The 19,876-nt window shown below is 58.8% G+C and overlaps 3 protein-coding genes across 4 annotated transcripts in view; all 3 read left to right on the top strand.

Moving 5' to 3' along the window:
• PLEKHM2 (pleckstrin homology and RUN domain containing M2) overlaps positions 1-1,241 on the top strand; it is a 40,713-nt gene extending 39,472 nt beyond the window's left edge. For both annotated transcript variants that reach the window (XM_036256916.1, XM_036256915.1), the window contains one exon: positions 328-1,241. In XM_036256916.1, the coding sequence (XP_036112809.1) occupies positions 328-462 (135 nt within the window). In that variant the 3' untranslated portion in view covers positions 463-1,241. The remainder of the gene's footprint in view (positions 1-327) is intronic.
• Positions 1,242-2,513: 1,272 nt separating this feature from the next.
• SLC25A34 (solute carrier family 25 member 34) lies at positions 2,514-6,776 on the top strand. Its single transcript, XM_036256837.1, is given in 6 exon segments — positions 2,514-3,065; positions 3,555-3,620; positions 3,711-3,863; positions 4,170-4,304; positions 4,853-5,066; positions 6,751-6,776. Coding segments are annotated over 6 exon segments (1,008 nt in total). The 5' UTR covers positions 2,514-2,651.
• A 22-nt stretch (positions 6,777-6,798) lies between these two features.
• On the top strand, positions 6,799-10,703 carry TMEM82 (transmembrane protein 82). The gene is made up of 6 exons (XM_036257356.1): positions 6,799-6,921; positions 7,057-7,129; positions 7,307-7,481; positions 8,100-8,517; positions 10,141-10,328; positions 10,576-10,703. The coding sequence occupies exons 1-6, from the start codon at positions 6,831-6,833 to the stop codon at positions 10,663-10,665; spliced, it is 1,035 nt and encodes a 344-aa protein (XP_036113249.1). The 5' UTR covers positions 6,799-6,830; the 3' UTR covers positions 10,666-10,703.
• Positions 10,704-19,876: the final 9,173 nt, after the last annotated feature.

The raw sequence follows: 19,876 nt of genomic DNA, 5'->3' as shown, positions 1-19,876 counted from the left end.
ATCTCCGGCCCTGCAGGAGGCAGCCAATCGATGTGTCTCTCTCACATCAATGTGTCTGTCTCACATTGATGTTTCTCCCCTCCACCCCCCTTTTGCTCTAAAAATCAATGGAAAAAGATTCTTGGATATTCTGTTAAAAAAGGAACTGAGTGCTGAGGCAGATGCTCCAGATAAGCAGGGCCTGCTGTGGGCCCGGCCCTCGGGCGGAAGGGGAGCTGGGGCCATCACCTGGTCTCAGCCTGAGCCGCCCGAGCGCAGGAGAGCAGGGCGGAAGGTCTGCCCCGGAGCAGAGGGGCTGGCCGGCTCACAGACCCCCGCCCGTCGCAGGTGGACCTCCCCCACAAGGCCATCCAAGAAACCTCCAACAAGAAGTTCCAGGACGCCCTGAGCCTCATCCACAGCGCGTGGCAGCGCAGCGACAGCCTCTGCCGTGGCAGGGCCTCCCGGGACCCCTGGTGCTGAGGGGCTGCCGGCGTCCTGGTGGCAGGACAGGCAGGCTCGCCGATCGGCACTCCCGTGTTTCTCGGGGCCAGGCTTCCGCCCCATTCCACAGCCCCTCCCCCTCGGGCAGCGCAACCAACGAGCGGAGCCTGAGACGGTCTGCCCTCCCGGTCCCCCGAGTGGGTGCTCGGCACTGGGAAGCGCCAGGGGCAGAGGGTCGAGCCCTATGGGCTCTGTATTTGCACAGCCCCCCGAGGGCATGGCCTTAGTCACGCCATCTCTTCAGGATGGCAGTGCATGTCATGTTGACCCTGAGGGCAGCAGGACAGGAGGGCAGGAGTCCCTCTTCCTCTCTTGGGCCCGGGGGCAGAGGCTCAGGCTGCCCCAGGCCCTGAGTGCCTGGCCTCCTTGTTCGTGTTTGAACATCCCCTGGCCGTGCGGGGAGCTGGGACACAGGTCTCACTGCATGTCTCCTCACTGACTCCCCGAGCACACTGCTGCCCGCCTCCCAGGGCTAGGGCCGGGGCGGGACTGGCCCTCCCTGGCTGCCAGGAGGCCCTGCATGTCCCCTGAACCTGGCAGTGCCCGTGGACCTAGGAAGCAGGCTGTCCCCTTTCACCGGGAACAAAAGGGAGGGACGGGGGCTTGGAGGGGAGCAGCCTGGTGGCCATGCTGGAGCCTCCTGACTGCCCCTGCTTGGCTAGAGCCAGGCCCTTCCCAAGAGCTTTGTCAAGGGCCCTCTAGGGGGACGGAGTCAGGTGGTTTGGGGTTTGTTTTTTAAAATAAAATAGATATGTTATATTGCCAAGACTTGTCACTGGCCCTTTTTGACTGGGGCGGAGGGGCCATCCATCCCTCTTCTCAGGCCCTGTCTCTCCGTCCTTCGTTCCACAAGTGCTCACCAGCCGCCCGTGTCGTGTGCACAGGGAGCCGGATCCCCTGCAGCCTGTGCAGCAGCCAGGCCGGGAGTGTCTGGGCCGGACCTTTGCCCTCCCTCCTGTTTCCCGCAGTGGCCAGGGGCAGGGCAACGGCAGTGGGGGGCATGTCTCCACCACCAGGCAGGCTCTTCGCCTCCCAGCCTCCCGGCTCGGGGTGCACACCAGCCACTCTGGATAAGCCGTTCCCAAGCCCCCCGTTGAGCTGCTGTCGGGGGCTGGCTAAAGGATGCCAAGCCTGCCAGGCTAGGGGAGCCATTTCCTCCAGGGCCTCACACCTGGGAGGAAAGGGGTGGGGGGGGGGGCTACAGAGGTGGGTTCCAGGCAGGACGGCTCTGCCTCTGGTTTTGACTGGGCTTGGGGTGAGGCAGGGTGGTTCTGGCCCCCGCCTGAGCAGCCTGGTGCCTGGCAGCAGTGTCGGGGGTGGAAGGGCCCCTCTCACCAGGTACAGGGGCCGTTCCCATGCCAGGGCTCGCGCAGAGAAAGCTACAACCCAGGAGGTGCCGAGGGACACGGGAGCCTTATTTTCCCATCTACCACCCAGGGGCCCTCCAGGCGGGGGATGTGGACCGCCGGGTACTGTTCACACATCTCTAACCCTCCAGACCCTGAAGTGCGTACGGGTATCCCGCTTCACAGAGGGAGAGACGGAAGTTTAGAGAGGGGAGGTGATGTGCCCTGGGAGTCAAGGTCAGCCCTCCACCTGGCTCTTACCGACAGTGGGACCAAAGACTGGAGCCAGGAGAGGGGACGTCACACAGCTACAAGGGTGGGCCTGGGCAGTTGCTGAGTTGCCTGGGCAGGCTGTGGCCAGGAGCCTCCCAGGACAGTTGCTCAAGCCCAGAGCTCTAAGCTGCAGCAGGACTGGCTGAGCCAAAGCAGGGGGGGGGGGGGGCCCCGGCCCTTTGCCCCAAGGCCAGAGGAAGGGCAGGAGGACAAAAGGGGCAGGAGGCGGTGTCCCGGCTGATTGGCACCATCTCCCCGCCTCCAATCTCTGGTGTAGGTGAACTTTCCCCCAGATCCCAGGGTCTAGGCCCGCCCTGGCCGGGAGGTGTGGAGAACAGAAGCAGCCAGGATTGGTCAGAGTGGCAGGGGTGTGTCCCAGGCACCAACAGCCCCAGCGCTGAGCACAGCAAGTGGACTCCCGGGGTAGATGAACCTCCTGGCAGCTGCGGGCCTGGACCCCCGCCCTCCAGACATGGCCCCAGGCCACCTCGATCCCTAGCCTTTCAGGGGTGCGGGCAGCCTAAGCGCCACCACCCCGGGGTCTGTGCCATGCCCCTGACCCGGGCACAGCCCGCTGCGGGCGCAGAGGAAACGGTGGCCCCGACTGTGGACCTGGTGCTGGGCGCCTCCGCCTGCTGCCTGGCCTGTGTCTTCACCAACCCCCTGGAGGTGGTGAAGACACGGCTGCAGCTGCAAGGGGAGCTGCAGGCCCCGGGCACCTACCCGCAGCCCTACCGGGGCTTTGTGGCCTCAGTGGCCGCCGTGGCCAGAGCAGATGGGCTGTGTGGCTTGCAGAAGGGGCTGGCCGCCAGCCTCCTCTACCAGGGCCTCATGAACAGCGTCCGCTTCTACTGCTACGGCCTGGCCTGCCAGGCTGGCCTCACCCAGCAGCCAGGTGGCACCGTGGTGGCAGGTGCTGTGGCTGGGGCGCTGGGAGCCTTCGTGGGGAGCCCCGCTTATCTGGTGAGTGCCTTGTCTCCACCATCCCGTGACCCAGCTCCCTCCGGGGCTCTGCAGCTTCTGTAAACAGGTGGGGTGGGGCCGGCTGGGTGGGGCTGCTCCCTGGAACTTCCCTGCCCAGGCCTGCAATCTGCCCCGGGCACCAGGACCTTGCCCCATCCTCGCTCCCCTGAAGTCCCCACCCTGGGTCCTGAGCTCCCACGGAGCCATGGCCATGGAGGCTGGACTGGCACCTCGGCCTCTCCCTTAGTCCTCAGAACAGTTCTCAAAGGTGAGCACACGGAAGGTTAACTCGACCCAGGCCAACTCTGGAGACTCACCCCAACCCTGTTTCATGTATCCCCTAAGCAGCAGCTGTGGGCTCCTGGAAGTCCAGATGCCAGGTGGGCTGCAGTCTGCCCTGGGCACCAGGGAGGGGTGACCTCCACAGACAAAGGTCTGCGGGCTCTCCCAGGACTCCAGCCCTAAGCCCTCCACCCCCTCTGCTCTCAGATCAAAACGCAGCTGCAGGCCCAGACGGTGGCCGAGATGGCCGTGGGGCACCAGCACCATCACCAGGTGGGACTGTCACTCCCCAGAGCTCCCTGGGCTGGGTGGGCTCCTGGGCGGGCAGGGGCTGCCCAGTGACCCTGTGCCCTCTCCCCACAGAGCGTCCTGGGCGCCATGGAGACCATCTGGCGGCAGCAGGGCCTGGCAGGTCTGTGGCGGGGTGTGGGTGGGGCTGTGCCCCGAGTCATGGTTGGCTCAGCTGCCCAGCTGGCCACCTTCGCCTCTGCCAAGGCCTGGGTGCAGGAGCGACAGGTGAGGGGCCAGGGACAGCTGCACCTACCCACACAGATGCACAGGAGAGAGGACGACCACCTGCCTCCTTTCTCCCTGTCTGGGTCTGAATCACACCTGGACATCTCCAGCTGGACCCTCACACAGGGAATCCCAGGGGGTGGTGACAGACAGAGCCCCTCCAGACCCCTGGGCCCAGCAGGAACGGGGCGTCAGCAGTGAATCCCAAAGCTGTGGGGGCGAGGGGGTGGCTGGGGGTCTTGTCCTCTGGTCTGGAGGTGGGTGGAGGGCAGCAGCAGGTATCAGCAGCCTGGACCACCCCCACAGTGGCTCCCAGAAGACAGCTGGCTGGTGGCTCTGGCCGGAGGCATGATCAGCAGCGTAGCTGTGGTCGCGGTCATGACCCCCTTCGATGTGGTCAGCACACGGCTCTATAATCAGCCCGTGGACGGGGCTGGCAGGGTGAGCAGGGGCCAGGTGAAGAGGGTGTGGGGAGCTGGAGGGGACCCTTCCACACACACACACACACACACACACGTGAGGTGTGAACGTGCTGAGCACCTGGACTTGATTCCATCCTCACAACCACCTTCATGTTCCTGATGAGGACACTGAGGCTCAGAGATGTCAAGTGACTTGAGGTCACCCTGCTGGTAAGGGGAAGAGCCTGCGCAGGAAGTCAGGCCTGACCCCACGGCCTCACACACAGGCACCCGCCGTCATGTACGCTGGTGCCCAGCACACCGATCTCCTCCAGAGGCTGAGTTTGGACAAAATCTACCCGTGCACCACTAGCCTAACTGGGCCCTGGCAGCTCCCTGGGCTGGGTGGGCTCCTGGGCGGGCAGGATGCGGCTGTCTGAAAAAAGGGACCTCTTTTTAAATGTTGCAACCTAAAGGGCCATCTTCCTGTCATTTGCCTAGCTTGGGGGGTGCCTTTTCTGAGGTGCCACGGAAGCCCTTACACACAGACAGACCCTGTGGTGACACCCACCCTGTGTCTGTCCCCAGGGCCAGCTGTATGCGGGCCTCGCTGACTGCCTGGTGAAGATCTGGAGACAGGAGGGCCCCCTGGCGCTCTACAAGGGCCTGGGCCCCGCCTACCTGCGCCTGGGCCCCCACACCATCCTCAGCATGCTCTTCTGGGATGAGCTCCGGAAGCTGGCCAGATAGGGCCGGAGCCGGGCACCTAGGCGGCGTCGCTCAGCCCCACATCCTGATGCAGGTGGGAGTGGCCATCTCAGAGCCACAGGCCCAGGCTCTGCCACCGGCCTGGAGAGTGTGGACAGCTCTGGTCCACCCAGCCCCGTGACCCCCCACCCTGCTCCGAATCACTGCCCATCTATTCTCCAGGAAGCTCTCTTTCCTTCCTTCTCCTTGGGGTTGCCTCTCCCAGAGCCTCATCACCGTGAGCTGGGCCACTTACCCGCGTCAGCTCACTTCAGCCAAAACAACCGTGTGAGGTGATAAAATCCTCTGAGCCGAGGCTCAGACGGGTAAAGGGCTTTGATGGAAGCCTCACAGCTTTGGAGTAGAAAGGCAGGACTGGAACTCAGCCCTCGGCAAGGACCAGACCACGGGGTGGAGTGTCCCTGAGGGATCGCAGCAGCCATGAGGAGACCCGGGGTGCACCGGAGGCGCGTCATCCTCCGGGTAGTCAGAGCTGCTGGAGCAGGTGCCTCAGCCTGGGCGGCTGTAACAACAGACGGTGATTTTCCCACAATCCGGAAGCCAGATGTCCCCGGTTACGGGCTCAGCAGGGTTGGTGTCCTCTGAGGCCTCTGTCCTTGGCATGTAGATGGCTGACTTCTCCTTGTGTTTTTCCTTCGGTGCATGTCTGTGCCCTGACCTCCTCTTCTAAGGACACCAGACACCTCTTTAAAGACAGACTCCAACTACAGTCCCATTCTGAGGTCCTGGGAGCTTGGGCTTCATTATATGAGTTGGGGACACAATTCTGCCCACCACATTCACTAAGGACTTTTACTGAGCGCCGCCCCCAGGCGCCCAGCGCTGTGGGCATTTGCACAGATCGTCATGACAACTCTGAAGGGGAGCCCTGGAGAGACCCGTTGTTCAGATGAGGAGGCTGAGTCCAGGGCAGGGGAGTGACCTTTGTGCTACAGAGGCGGACACCCAGGTCAAGCAGCCTGAACTACCTTCCCTGGGGCCCTCCTACCAACACTCCAAACCAATAAAGTTTTCTATTTTCTTTACTTCAGTGACTCCCCTCTGCCGGCAGTCTCAGTCTCCACAACCCCTGAACCCCCGAACCCCCCGACCTCTCGGTCTCCCCTTCTCCCAGAGCCCCCTCCCTGGCTACTTTAGTCTGGGAAAGGAGGATCCAAAAGAACTGGGAAGTCCAGCCCCATCCCCCCTGGCCCGGGCGAGGTCTGCCACCTAGTGGACACAGAGAGAATAGTCGCGGCGGGCAGCCAGTGGCTGAGGGGAAGGGGCCCAGAGATGGAGCCCAACCTCAGGCGGAGGGGGGATAAAAGTCTGCCTCCAGACTTCAGGCTGAGAATAGAGCCTGCCCTCAGGAATGTAGGGGAACAGATGCCCCCTTCCAGATTTGGGGCTGAGAGGACCGAACCCAGATCTAAGGCTGGGGGACAGCAGATGACTAAGGACAGACAAGGTCTGGGCTTCAGGAAGCCCCTGTGGCAAACCTTAAGGGAGGGTGAGAAAATCGGGTACCAGACTTGAGCAGGGACAGAGATAGAGACCAGCCCCAGAGGTGCCCCTTCGCCCCATCTGCCCAGATGGGAACACCTGGGCAGCGGTTGGGAACACCTGGGCAGCGGTTGGTCCCACTGTCCCTGCAGCTGCAGGTTTACGGCCTCTGACTCTCCTCCCCCCTGCCTTCCCGGCCCTGGGCCTTTGACCCCTCCCACCCCCCTCGGCTCCAGGCTCCACTGACACCTTTGCCCGGTGACATCAGTCACTCCGGTGCAGACCTGGCCCTAGGCTGGGGCTGGATCTGGCGGCCATGTTCTCCCTGCCGTCCCTCCCCTCCTGGCTCCCTGGCCTGTCCTCCCTCGAGTGGGGCTCTGGCCTCCTCCTCGACTCTATCCTGAAAGGTGAGCATGTCCTCCCCACCCCCTCCAGGGCCTGCTCGGAGCAGTGCAGGGTGGACCCCACCCACAGGTCTCCCAGCACCTGGGTGGCCCCTCCTCTGACCCTGCCCAGCATGCTTACTCTCCCTCCCACCTCAGGCCTCACCGGGGCCTGCGGAGTCTTCGTCCTCAACAGCCTCCTGAAGGTTTACTTCTTCGTGGGCTGTGCCAAGTGAGTGCCACCTCCCCTGCCCACTCCTGGGCCCCCAGCTGCGACTCTAGTCTATGAGGGAGGACTGGGAGCAAGACCGCCCGTCCGGCCAGGGAGTGTGGCTGAGGACCCCGGGATCCCCTCCAGGGCCCAGGCTGATGGGTCGACCCCTGTGCCTGCACCCACTCTGCCCCTCAGCAACCCGGAGCGGCGGCTGGAAAAGGAGCGGCTGAGGGCCCGGTGGGCCTCGCTGGAGACCGTGCACCTGGCCGGGCTGGCCCTGATCCTGGCAGTCGTGGGGACCCGGGTGGCCTCCCTCGTGGTGCTGGAGTTCTCCCTCAGGGCCATCTCCACGCTGCTCTCCCTGGGCAAGGTGAGGCTGCAGGAGGTGCCCGCTGCCTGCGATGGGCCCCGGTTTTCACCCCAACACAGACAGCTGGGCCCACCTGAGCGTCTCCCCTCAGCACCCCTCTGAAAGACTGAGGCCCGAGGACAGCTGCCTCCTCGGGCTGTGACTCCCAGGCCCAGGGCCCACTCAGAGTGGATACGACCCAGCTCACGAAGAGCTTCCCACAAACTAGACTGTTTGCGTTCATCGTTCCACTATCCTCACAACCACGGGGGTAAAGGTTTGCGTGATCCCCGTTCCACAGGTGGGGAAGCTAAGGCTCAGAGAGAGTAGGTGCTTGTCTGTGGCCAACCCACAGAAAGTAGAATGAGGCTTGAAACCAGGTGTGCAAGGCTCTGAGCCTCCACCTGCTTCAGCACACACACCCCGAGCAATACCATGAATGAAAGTAAGCTGAAATGATCCCCTTAGGGCTGGACATGAAGGCAATGTCCCCTCTTTGGGAACGATCTTCAGGGTTCCTTTGGGCTCCAGCCTCCTGTGGCCTGAAGTGTTTGTACCCCGGCACCCCTCGGTGTCCCAGTGGTGAGGGCAGACCTGAGCCCCACCATTGCGGCCCCTCTTCTGCCACCTCCCCGCCAGGGCTCGCGGAGCACCGAGAGGCTGCAGCTGTACCTGCTGAGCCAGTACTCGCTGGGCTGCGGGCTGAGCTGCGGCCTGAGCTTCCTGCAGGAGGGCGCCCCTCACCGCACCCTGAACCTGCTGCTGGGCCTCGGGCTGGCCGCGCTGCTGAGCAGGGCGGCCCAGCGCCTCCGCCGCCACGTCTGCCGCCTCTACGAGCTGCACAGCAGCCAGCGCTGCTGCGGGGTCTGCCTGGGGCTGCTGACGGGCGCGCAGGGCCTGCCCTCGCTGCTGGGCCGGGCCCTGGTCGCGGCCTTCGCTGTGGGCGACCTGGCGGCCGTGGCCCTCATCAACCGGGACTTCCTGAGCACCTCGGAGGCCGTGGGCTTCTGGACGCCGCTCACCATCTGCTACACCCTGCTGGTCATCTACATGCAAGGTAAGGGCACAGGCGGGGTCCCGGGCACTGCCCCGCATCCTGCTTCCTGACGTGGGCCCAGCACTGCTCTAGATCCGGGGCGGCAGACAAGCCGGCCCACCCCTACGGTCCCAGAGCGCCTGGCCTGGTGGCAGGAGCCACGTGGTGGGGCAGCCCAGAGAAGGTGCAGCGTACAGTGGGAGCCCTGAGGACCTTGAAGGGTAAGCAGGAGCTCCCGGAGAGAGGCCAAGGGGACATGGCCTTGTACACCAAAGCTCAGAGGCGAGAGAGCGTGCCTCCATCAACTGAAGAAAAGCTGAGCCCTGGCCGGTTTGGCTCAGTGGTTAGAGTGTTGGCCTGCGGACCAGAGAGTCCTCGGTTTGGTTCCCGCTAAGGGCACATACCTCAGTTGCAGTTTGTCCCTGCCCCGTTGGGGTCATGTGGGTGGCAGCCACTCCATGTGTCTCTCTCACATCGATGTTTCTCTCTCTCTCTTCCCCCCTCTCCCTCCCGCTCTATATGAAAATGCAAAAATGTCCTCGGGTAAAAAACAAAACAAAACAAAAGGGCCGGGAGGGAGGGGGAGGGGGGAATCAGTGGGGGGAAAAGGAGAAACATCTGCAACAAAAATTAATTAATAAAAAAAAAATGTCCTCGGGTGAGGATAAAAAAAAAAAGCTGAGTGTAGCTGACACCCCAAGAGGGGCTGAAGCTGACGAGGTTCACAGGAGCCTGATGGGGAGCCCTTGTGGGCCAGGCTGGGCAGTGAAAGGCCATTGCAGGGTTTTAAGTGGGGGAGAGCGACCTGGTCAGATCTGGGCTCTAGGAAGAGCCTCCTGGCTGCAGAGTGAGGATGGCAGGAGAAAAGGAAGGGCCGTCAGGCAGGGAGAGCAGCAGGTGCAAAGGCACTGGGGTGGGAATGAGCTTGACATGCTCCCTGAACAGCAAGGAAACCAGGACGGCTGGGGGTTTGAGCAACGGGGAACAAGCCAGGGATGAGCTGAGGCCAGAGAGTGGCGGCAGCCAAGTGGAGCAGGACCTCACAGAGGTTCTAAGGAGTTTGGAGCTTATGCCAAACGCAGTGGGAAGTGCTGGAGGGGGACAAGCCGAGGAGTGATTCCATCTCACTGGTGTGTTTGGAAGGGCGCGAGCTGTTGACTAGACACTTGAATTGTAGGGTCAAGAGCAGAAGCCAGGAGCCCAGTGAGGGGGCTGCGACAGGAGATGAGGATGGCTGGGACCCGGGTGGGGCAGTGGAGTGGCGAGGTGTGCTTGAGTGGGGATCTGCTTGGCAGAAAGTGTTGACAGACTAACTCATGGATCAGCCACAGAAGTGCAGGGGAGGAGTCAGGCGGACTCCTGCCGCGGGAGGCTGCGCTCTCTGTCCTGACCACAGGGGGCGCACACTAGCCCGAGGCTGGCAGCTGAGCGGTGAGGCCTGGGAGACAGAAGGGCCTAGTGCCCTGGGGGCTCGGAGTGGGGTTGGGAACGGAAGCAAGAGAGAGGCTGGTAGGAGAGGGAGGGGAAGGCTCGAACTGGGGAAGCCGGGTGGGGAGCTGGAGATCTAGCCCTGATCCAGCTGGACCTCCGTTTGGGGCACCGGTCGCGGCAGGCAGGTGGTGACAGGCAGTGTGTCCCCCACAGAGGAGCAGCGGCAGCACACTGGCCTGCAGAGCCAGGTCCAGACGGTGCTGGTGCGCATGGGTGGCCTGTTCGTGCTGCTGCTGACCGTGGGCCGCTGGCTGGACCTCCTGGGTGTGTTCATCTCCCTGCTGGGCGAGCTCTGGTGCCTGGTGGGCGTCCGCACTCTGCTTGACCTTTGCCAGATACAGGTGTGCACCCCGCCCCGCGCATCGCGCATCGCTAGACCCGGGCCCATGTTCAAGAGCTGGGGCATCCTCTCTTGGGGGAGGGGCAGAAGGAGCTGGAATCCCCTCTCTATCACCAGGTGTTAACCTTTGACCTGGGCCCCAGAGGCCCTGAATGGGATAAAGGTCTTAGATAAATGGAGGCCCGATATCCCCCAGGGGTAGGATATTGGGGGTTATTTTTCATCCTTTCTTCCCTGCCTCCCCTCAGGATTTTTCATCCCAGAGGCCTTCGGTGTCAGCTCCCAGCCAGCCCTGGCCCTCAGCACCTGCCCAGACCCAGGAGACGGCCCCCTCCTGACCTGCCCCACAGAGGACTCTAGTCTGTCCCAAGCCCACCCAGTCCCACCTGCAGGCCTTGGGACCAGCACGCGGCCTGGAGGCAGACTGGCAGGGTTGGCCCCCACCTGGCACTCGAGGTGGGCACTGGAGCCCCCCGAGATGGAGGGGAGGCTTTGAGGTTAGGCCCTCAAAAGGTGGGGCACCTGGAGACCCCTGGGTCAGTCCTTTACTGAGGGCGGGCAGGACACACAGCCCCCTCGGACCTGCTGCAGGGGCTCGGACACGGGGGAGAGGAGCGAGTCGGAGTGGCTTCCCCCTTACCGGCCTCCCTCGTCCTCTCCGCAGACAATAAAGATGTTGTTCTCAGAGACCTGTGCTCAGAACCATGAACAGGCAGAGGGCAAGAGGCTTTTCTGAGACCCAGCTCTTCTGGCTCAGCAGGCTCCTGGGATATGTGTCAGGAGTTTACTATGTTTTGTTTGTGTTTGCTTGTTTCCTTTTATTTTTTTAGAGAGAGAGGAAGGAAGAGAGAGAAACATCAATGTGAGAGAGAAACATCAATATGCTGCCTCCTGCACGCCCCCTACTGGGGATCGAGCCCGCAACCCCGGGCATGTGCCCTGAGCAGGAATTGAACCAGGACCTCTCAGTCCATGGGACGGTGCTCAATCCACTGAGCCACACCAGCTGGGCTCATTTTGCATTTTTTAAAAAAACTTCAAATTCAGAGTAAATAATGGGTTGTAATGAAACAACAATGGAAGTAGAAGAAGAAGAAGAAGAAGAAAAAAAGAATTGGGGCCAGGAAAACTAACAGGTGGGCATGAAAAATATGGCAGGTTCTGGAATGTGGTTCTGCCCACCTTTTGTCCAGTGTGGCCCGAGGCTCCATCAGGTCTTGGTCTCCTGGCCCAGCCCCCAACCCCCAGGGCAGCTTGGTTCCTTTCCCCCGCAGGGCCCATGGGGCAAAGGAGATGGCCAGCCAGGGGCTTCCTAGGGTTAGGTTGTGAGGGTCAGGTTGTGGGAGGGGCGGGGAGGCACGGGGAGGACGTGAGGCTGGAGAAGTTTCTTGGAGGACTCCAGGCCCCTATGCCTCTCGCTTCTCAGAGAAGGCCACTGTGGTCCCCAGACGGCTGTGCTGGAGCAGACAGTCTGGCTCAGGACTTTCACTCCCCGCCTTGGAGCACACCTGGGGTACAGGGTGGGCTGGCCCCCAGGTTGGGTGGGGTAGTTTCAGCTGATTCCTCCAGGGGTGGCCACCCAACTGACAGCTTGAGCCCTACCTCTGGTCCCCTGCTTTGTCCTACTCCGAGGAGGGCCCTCCCAGCCCCAGAGTAGCTGAGGTGGGGGACAAGGCTGTGGACCCCCCACCCCCAGTAGAGGACTCGGCTCCCCCTGTGCCTGGAAGTGCGTCAGCTCCCTCTGGGCAGGAAACTTGCCCCAGTCTAGGAGGAAATGGCTCAGTTAGGTGGGCACAGGGCCAGCTCCTTGCCAGACCCAGACTGGGCACCAGGTTCCAACGGTCCCAATGTTTTTGCTGGAAGGTTCCCTGGTCTTCTGGCCCCCACGAAGCCTAGCACCCAGTGGAGAAGGGCTGGGAGGGATTGGACTCCGCGGGCCTTTCCTTTTTATGGGCACAGGGACTGTTTTCCAAACACAAATTGGGGCATATGGGCTGGAATCGGATTCTTTTCTTATCTACTAAATTATTTTTGTGAAAAGCCTGACAAGGGTATAAACATTAGGTCACTCTAAGTGAGGCATTTAGCAAATCTTCGTACAGAACACAGAGAAGCAGGTCTGCCATCCCGAGGACAGAGGAGATCCAAAAGATACGGTCTGGACCAGGGCAAGACGCAGCAACTTGAGACCCCGAGAGCCCAGATCCTGGCCCTTGGCCGGCGTCCTTCCGAAGAGGTGGGAGACCAGAGTGCCCGGTTCCTACTGAGAGGGCATGATGGTAACCTCTGGGGCTGCTGGGATTGGGGTCAACCAGCTACCTCCCTCCTGAACCCCCACTTCTGGCTTTTCTGAGCTGTAGCATGGTCCCTCGAGGGGTGTCCTGCGTTCCTTTCTCCAGTCATTCATTCACAAGTAATTCTGAACATCCTGAAAGGAAACAGAGTGATAGGGGCTACCCAGCAATGGAAGGAGGGTATGTTTGTTATTTATAGCAGCATAACAAATGACCCTGAAAACCTAGCAGCTTAAAATAACCACCATTTATTGTCTCACTTTGTGTGTGGGGATCTGGGTGCAGCCCGCGGGTCCTCTGGCTTGGGATCTCGCGCGGGCCACCGTCAAGATGTTGCCCGGGACATACGCCACCCTAAGGCTCGACTGGGGAAGGATCCGATTCCAAGCTCACTGCTGTGGTTGTTGGCAGGATTCACTTTCTTCGGCTGCTGGGGAGGGCATCGGTTCCTCTAGCTGTTGGCCAGGGGTCTCCCTCAGTTCTTTGCCACATGAGCCTCTCTAGAGGGTGACTCACAACGTAACTGCTGGCTTCGCTCAAGCAACCAACCAAGTGAGGGAGAGAGAAGACAGGATAGAAGTCACAGTCTTTCTGTGATCCAGTGTGCAAAGCAACATCCCAGCCCGGCCGGTGTGGCTCAGCGGTAGAGTGTCAACCCAGGCACCAAGAGGTCATCAGTTTGATTCCCGGTCAGGGCACATGCCCAGGTTGTGGGCCTGGGTATGCAGGAGGCGGCCAATCAATGTTCTCTCTCACTGATGTTTCTCTCTCCCTAAAATGAATAAAGAAAAAATTTTTTTAAAAGACATCCCATTCTTTTTTGTTTTATTTTATTTATTTTTTAATTAATTAACTAATTTATTTTTGTTACAGATGTTTCTCCATTTTCCCCCAATGACATCCTCCTCCCCATCCCCCCCCCGCCCCGTCCCCAGCTTTGTTGTCCATGTCCATTGGTTATGTGTACATGCATATAAGTTCTGTGGTTTATCTCTTCCCCCCACCCTTGTTTTATTTTTTATTGATTTTATTTTATTGTTTATTTATTTTTCTTTATTGATTTTAGAGAGAGAGAGGAAGGTAGAGGGAGCGAGAGATAGAAACATTGATGAGAGAAAACATCGACTGGCTGCCTCCTGCATGCCCCCAACTGGGGATTTGGCCCACAACCTGGGCATGTGCCCTGATCAGGAATCGAAGTGACCAAGTGACCTCTTGGTGCATGGGTCAACGCTCAACCACACAGGCTGGGCTATTTTTATTTATTTTAGAGAGAGAAAAGAAGGGAGAGAGAAACATCAATTGGTTGACTCCTGCACGCCTCCTACCGGGAATTGGGCTCACAACCTGGGCATGTGCCCTGACCGGGAATCAAACTGGCAACTTCTCATCACAAGGGACAATATTCAACCAACTGAGCCACATGGGCCAGAGCTCTTTTATTTCAATTTTTTTTTTTCATTGCCCTGGACGGTTTGCTCAGAGGTTAGAGCGTCAGCCCGCAGACCAGAGAGTCCCGGGTTCATTTCCCGCTAAGGGTATGTACTTCGGTTGCAGTTCGTCCCTGGCCCCTGTTGGGGTTGTGTGGGTGGCAACCAGTCGATGTCTCTCTCTCACATCAATGTTTCTCTCTTCCTCTCTCTCTCCCTCCCGCTCTATCTGAAGATGAATGCAAAAATGTCCTCGGGTGAGGATAAAAAAATTTTTTTCATTGATTTTAGAGAGAGAGGTGGACATCTCACTGTTTTTGCTGTGTTCTATTGGTTAGAAGCAAGTCGCCCTGGATAGAAGGGTGAGGCAGAGGTGGGGACCCATGGGAGCCATCTTAGAAGCTGCCTCCTACAGAGGGCTACTTTGAGGAGACTTGAATGGACTGCTGGCCAAGCAAAGAGCTGAGAGAAGAACCTTCCTGGCTGAGAAAATAGCACATGCAAAGGCCCTGGGGTGGGAACAAGCTGGGGGAGTGTGAGGAACAGAAGGGACCTTACCATGGCTGAAGCACCACGGAGAGGATGGCGTGTTGGTGAGGTCACAGAGGTGGGCAGGGCCAGATCACTCAGGGCCACAGTGGGGTTCAGATGTGATCCCCCTGATGGGCAGGCGGCAGCTGAGGGTTTGGACAGGAGACCACATAATCTGATTTACATTTTTAAAGACTTCCTCTCCTGGCTGCATTTAGAATAGACAAGTGCAGAAACAGTGCTCCAGTTTGGAAACATCTGGAATAACCCAGGTGAGAGGATGAGGTGGCCATAAGTGGTTGGATTCTGGACATTAAAAAAAATTTTTTTTTCTTTCTTTATTTTATTTTATCCTCGCCTGAGGACTTTTTTTTTTATCCTCACCTGAGGACATTTTTCCATTTTTTGTTCAGATTGAGTGGGAGGGAGAGAGAGGAAAGAGAGAGAGAAACATCAACGTGAAAGGGACACATCGAGTGGCTGCCACCCGCACAACCCAACCAGGGCCAGGGACAAACTGCAACCGTGGTATGTGCCCTTAGCGGGAACTGAACCCGGGTCTCTCTGGACTGCAGGCCGACGCTCCAACCGCTGAGCCAAACTGGCCAGGGCTTTTTAAAATTTTTTTTGCAGTTATCCTCAGATAGAGCCTGAGGGAGAGATGGGGGAAGGGAGAGAGAGAAGCATCAATGTGAGAGAGACACATCAACTGGTTACCACCAACACGACCTTCAACTGGGGCCGGGGACAAACTGCAACCAAGGTACGTGCCCTTAGCAGGAACCGAACCCGGGACTCTCTAGTCCGCAGGCAGATGGTCTAATCGTTGAGCCAAACCAGCCAGGGCTCTTTATTGATTTTAGAGAGAGAGGAAGGGAGAGGGAGAGAGATAGAAACATTGATGAGAGAGAACATCAATTGGCCACCTCCTGCATGCCCCACATTGGGGATCAGGCCCACAACCTGGGTCTGTGCCCTGACCGGGAATCGAACCGGTGACCTCTTGGTGCATGGGCCGACGCTCAACCATTGAGCCACACCAGCCGGGCTGGATTCTGGACACATTTTTGTAGAGTTGGTAGGACTTCCTAGTCAGTTAGATTTGGGTTTGAGACAAAGAGAGGAGCCCAAGGGCTTTGGTTTGTGACCTGGACGGCTGGCTGAAGGAGACGACTCTGCGGACAGGGCGGGCTTATCTCACACCAGCGTGGTCAGCGTCGGTGGAAGGTCCAGGTGCTGGGAGGTGTGTGACGTGGTCTGGGGTTCAAGAACCGCTCTGAGAAAGAGCTGTTGTAACCAGTCCTAAAGGATGAGAGGGAGTTGCCAGGCCAACGGGGTAGTGGGGAAGCCCAGGCAGGTCTCAAGGCTCCTGAGTGGCCTGGGGGCTGAGGAAGGTTCACTGTGGCTGGAGCAGAGCCATGAAGGTTAAGGTCGCCAGTGGAGGACGTCCTGTAACCCAGGTGGACTGAGCCTGCATAGCCCAGGGCCACGGGAGGGGTTTGGCACCTCCCACCCAGAGCTGTTGTAGCCACAGAAGGGCTGGGCTGGGGGGTGGGGGTGCTGCAGGGCTAGTGCCCTTTATCCAGATGGCCTGGCCAGTGTGGAGAATGGATGGCAAGAGTTAAGAGCAGGGCCAGGCCGATTTTAAGGGCCCGCTGTAGGGAAAAGAATACAGTTCACGTGAAGGTGAACACTGACCGAGAACAGCAGGCGCCGCAGATAGCTGGAGCCCTGGAGGTGTGGTCCGTTCTTCCAACATGTCTCTGGGCAGTTTGCCAGGAACAGTTAATGGAAAATGCTGAATGTAACCTGGCTCCCCCCCACCCCAGAACACTCTATAACTCCCAGCTATCTGCCCCCAACCCCAAGCCTTCACCAGCACCTGCAAGTGAGCGGCCTGAGCGGAAGTTTCATTCACGTCTCAGGAAACCCACCTCCTGCTCCGAGAGAAGTGGGGAGGCCACCTGGGGCAGTGGCAGGGTCGAGGCCATGTTACACTTTAGTAAGGAGGGGTCTCAGGGATTGGGGGTGCTGAAATACAGGCTGCCAAGACTGGAGGGTCCCAGTGGGGTGGAGGTACAGGGAAGGGGCTGGGATCAGTGAGGGAACAGGGGCTCAGCCTTGGCAAACAGCTGAGGGCTTGGGGCACACTCAGGGACCTTCCAAAGCGAGTGACACCAGGATTTCGTCCTCTGCCCACAGAAGGGGTCAGACCTCCAAGGCCTGGACCAAGGAGGAGCCCTTCGGGCCCACGGAGCCTCAAGCCCCCGGGGCCCACCCTGCACCTCCCACCTCTCCCCCCAAAGCCCGTCAGATTGCCTGAGCGCACGGCCTGGCCTGGGCACCAGCAGGTCCCCGTAGACAGCTCAGGCCCCCGGACCAGGAGGGGGTTAAGACGCAGATGTCACCCCCAGGTCTGGGAGGCTGGGCCCATTCTGGCTCAAGTGGACACAGGCTGGGGCCTGAGAGTGGGGGTTCCACGCGGTTGTGACTGTGGCTCGGTTAGATCCCCTGGTTTCTGAATGTTTCTCTACAAACTTGACCTGTTCTGTAAAGGGGTTCGGAGCCAGGCTGCCTGGGTTCGAATGAAGCTCACTAATGGATGTGACCTTGAGCGAGTTACTCTCAGTTTCCCCTTTGTTGAGAGGACCGAACAAGATGATGGAGAGGGGGCGCTTCACTGGAACTGTCTCAACCACACCTCTGATGTGAAGGGTCAGCACACACGTTTGAGGAAGGGGGTGAGGAGGGAGGTACTGGCTCAGGGGACAGAGCAGAACCAATCTCAGGGAGGGAAGGAGTGTCCACCAGCTGGAGAGGTCAGCACATGAGCATCTCACTGAGAGAGAGCCCTTTTCCAAAATGTTTTTCTTTTTATTGATTTTTACAGAGAGAGGAAGGGAAGGGAGAGAGAAATAGAAACATCGATGAGAGAGAACATCGATTGGCCGCCTCCTGCATGCCCCCCACTGGGGATCGGGCCCACAACCTGGGCATGTGCCCTGACCGAGAATCTAACTGGCGACCTCTTGGTGCAGGGGTCACTCAATGTGTCTCTTTCACATCGATGTTTCTTTCTCTCTTCCACTCTCTCTCTCCCTCCCTCCCACTCTATCTGAACAAAAGGTGGAAAAATGTCCTCAGGTGAGGATAAAATTTAAAAAAAAAAGACACAGCCCTGTCCCCGTTCTGGAATGCGTATTGGTACAACCCCGCAGCCTTGGGACATGTCCGTAGGGTGGAAGTGACTCCTCAGCCTACCTAGAGGAACCAGGGGGGCTTCTCAAAAGTAGTGATAAAGGAGCAGAGTTTGTCAGGAGGTGATTCAGCCCCATGGGTCTCACTGGTCTTCATGATTCCACTTTAAGCAAAAGCAAGACACTGTTGTTAACTGGTTGGAAAATAAAAAGCAAGGAAAAAAGGAAGGCATTGGCTCCAGACACCTAAGGGCGGATTGCATGCATGGCTGAATCCAGCAACTTAAGTGATAACATCAGTTAACCTCTGCCCTGGCTGCTTTGACTCAGAGGTTAGAGCGTCGGCCCACAGACCAATGAGTTTCGGGTTCGACTCCAGCCAAGGGCACGTACCTCAGTTGTAGTTCGTTCCCAGCCCTGGTGGGGTCCTGCGGGAGGCAACCAGTCGATGTGGCTCTATCACACATCTATGTTTCTCTCTGTCTCTCTCTCTCTCTCCCCCTCCCTCCCACTCTATCTGATAATAAGTAGAAAAGAGTCCTCAGGTGAGGAATTTTAAAAAAAATCAATTAACCTATCCTTTTCTATCATCTTTGCTCTCCTGTCCTCCATGTTGGTCCAAGTGTTGGCAAAAATGGTGCTAAGCTTGCATTTGACAGCCTGGAAAAATACTGCTTCTTCCCAAATAGTTCCAGCCAGGCACTGAGCATGGGGGTGAGTTTCCCCAAACAGAAACTGGATGCTGTTATCAGAATCTGGAAAGCGATGCTGGCTGACAGAAGCCATGATATCCCTTAGGTTCTAGCAGGACTGAGTCTCTTCCTTACTTTGTCCATCTCCCTAGGATGCCCTGAAACTTCTCTTTTCTTTTTTTTTAAATCCTCACCTGAAGATATTTTTCCATTGATTTTTTTAGATAGAGTGGGAGGGGAGCGAGAGAGAGAGAAATATTGATGTGAGAGAGACACATCAATTGATTGTCTCCCGCACAACTCTGAATGGGCCAGGGATCAAACCTGCAACCGAGGTACGTGCCCTTGACCTGGAATTGAACCTGCAACTCTTTGGTCCCAAGGCCGATGCTCTAACCGCTGAGCAAACCAGCCAGGGCTGAAACTTCTCTTTTCTATAGGATGGGCAAAGGAAGGGAACTCACCTCTGAACACCTAATAAGCACCAGGCATGTGTGTCCTCATACATCATATCAAATCCACACGATGAAGCCACAGGGAGGTACTGCTACCCTCAGGTTATAAGAGGAAACCGAGGCTGAGAAAGAGGTGACTTGCCCAAGATAACAGGCTGGCAAATGGCAGAGCTGAGTTCACTCACAGATGCTGATGTTACTCATATCTGTGCTTGCCCCACCCCGCCCCTACTGCAGCGTGTGTGGGGGGGGTCCCACTTCTTTATACTGATGCACCCCTAGTGCAGGGCCCCCCGACAGCAGGTGTTCAGGAAATAAGTACTGAACTGACCTGACTCCAAGCAAGCAAAGCGGAGGAGGAGGTAGGGGCGGAGGCAGGTGGGGGCTTCTGAGGCTGTTTGCTAAGGAGTGGGTACCCCCTCCCCCGACCTGGATGTACAACGTCATGCAGCTGCACATCTAAGCAGCCCCAGGCCGGCCTTGACTGCTGTGCTCTGACCTGGCCCAAGCAGAGCCCACCAAGGGGAAGGGCAGCTGGACCGATGCTTCCCTTCCTCTAGGTCTCTGGGTCCCCGAGGACTTCAGCTCGGGGAACCTCGCCTGTCCTCAGATCTAGCTGCACAGCATAGGGACCAGTGAGCAGGGGGCTCTGGACACCAGGCGAGGTGTGAGAACAGCCAGTGCTCCATTCACTGAGCGGGACACCCACCCTGGGGAGGCCCTGTGCCCAGCGGTTCTGCTAAGGGAGCATTCCCATCCGTGGGAGGGCATCCAGCCCCGCTCCCACATGTGACAGGTGAGGAAACGGAGCCATGGCGTGGGAAGGAACTGGGCCAAGGTCACAGCCAGCATCAGAGAGCCGGGAGTTAAGCCTAAGTCTAACCTCAAAGCCCCTGTTTCCCCTACTGCCTCCCTTCCTCTGTTCTTCACATGACTCTTCCTCATCTGGG

This window comes from Molossus molossus, unplaced genomic scaffold (genome assembly GCF_014108415.1).
Source record: "Molossus molossus isolate mMolMol1 unplaced genomic scaffold, mMolMol1.p scaffold_m16_p_12, whole genome shotgun sequence".
NCBI lineage: Eukaryota > Metazoa > Chordata > Mammalia > Chiroptera > Molossidae > Molossus > Molossus molossus.
This window is presented reverse-complemented; position numbering and strand designations above follow the sequence as displayed.

Excerpts from the sequence above, each read along its gene's own strand:
- TMEM82 (XM_036257356.1), top strand. The coding sequence starts at position 6,831 with ATGTTCTCCCTGCCGTCCCTCCCCTCCTGGCTCCCTGGCCTGTCCTCC. Across the intron at positions 6,922-7,056 it reads CCTCGACTCTATCCTGAAAG|GCCTCACCGGGGCCTGCGGA; the intron begins GTGAGCATGTCC and ends CTCCCACCTCAG. Across the intron at positions 7,482-8,099 it reads CGCTGCTCTCCCTGGGCAAG|GGCTCGCGGAGCACCGAGAG; the intron begins GTGAGGCTGCAG and ends CCTCCCCGCCAG.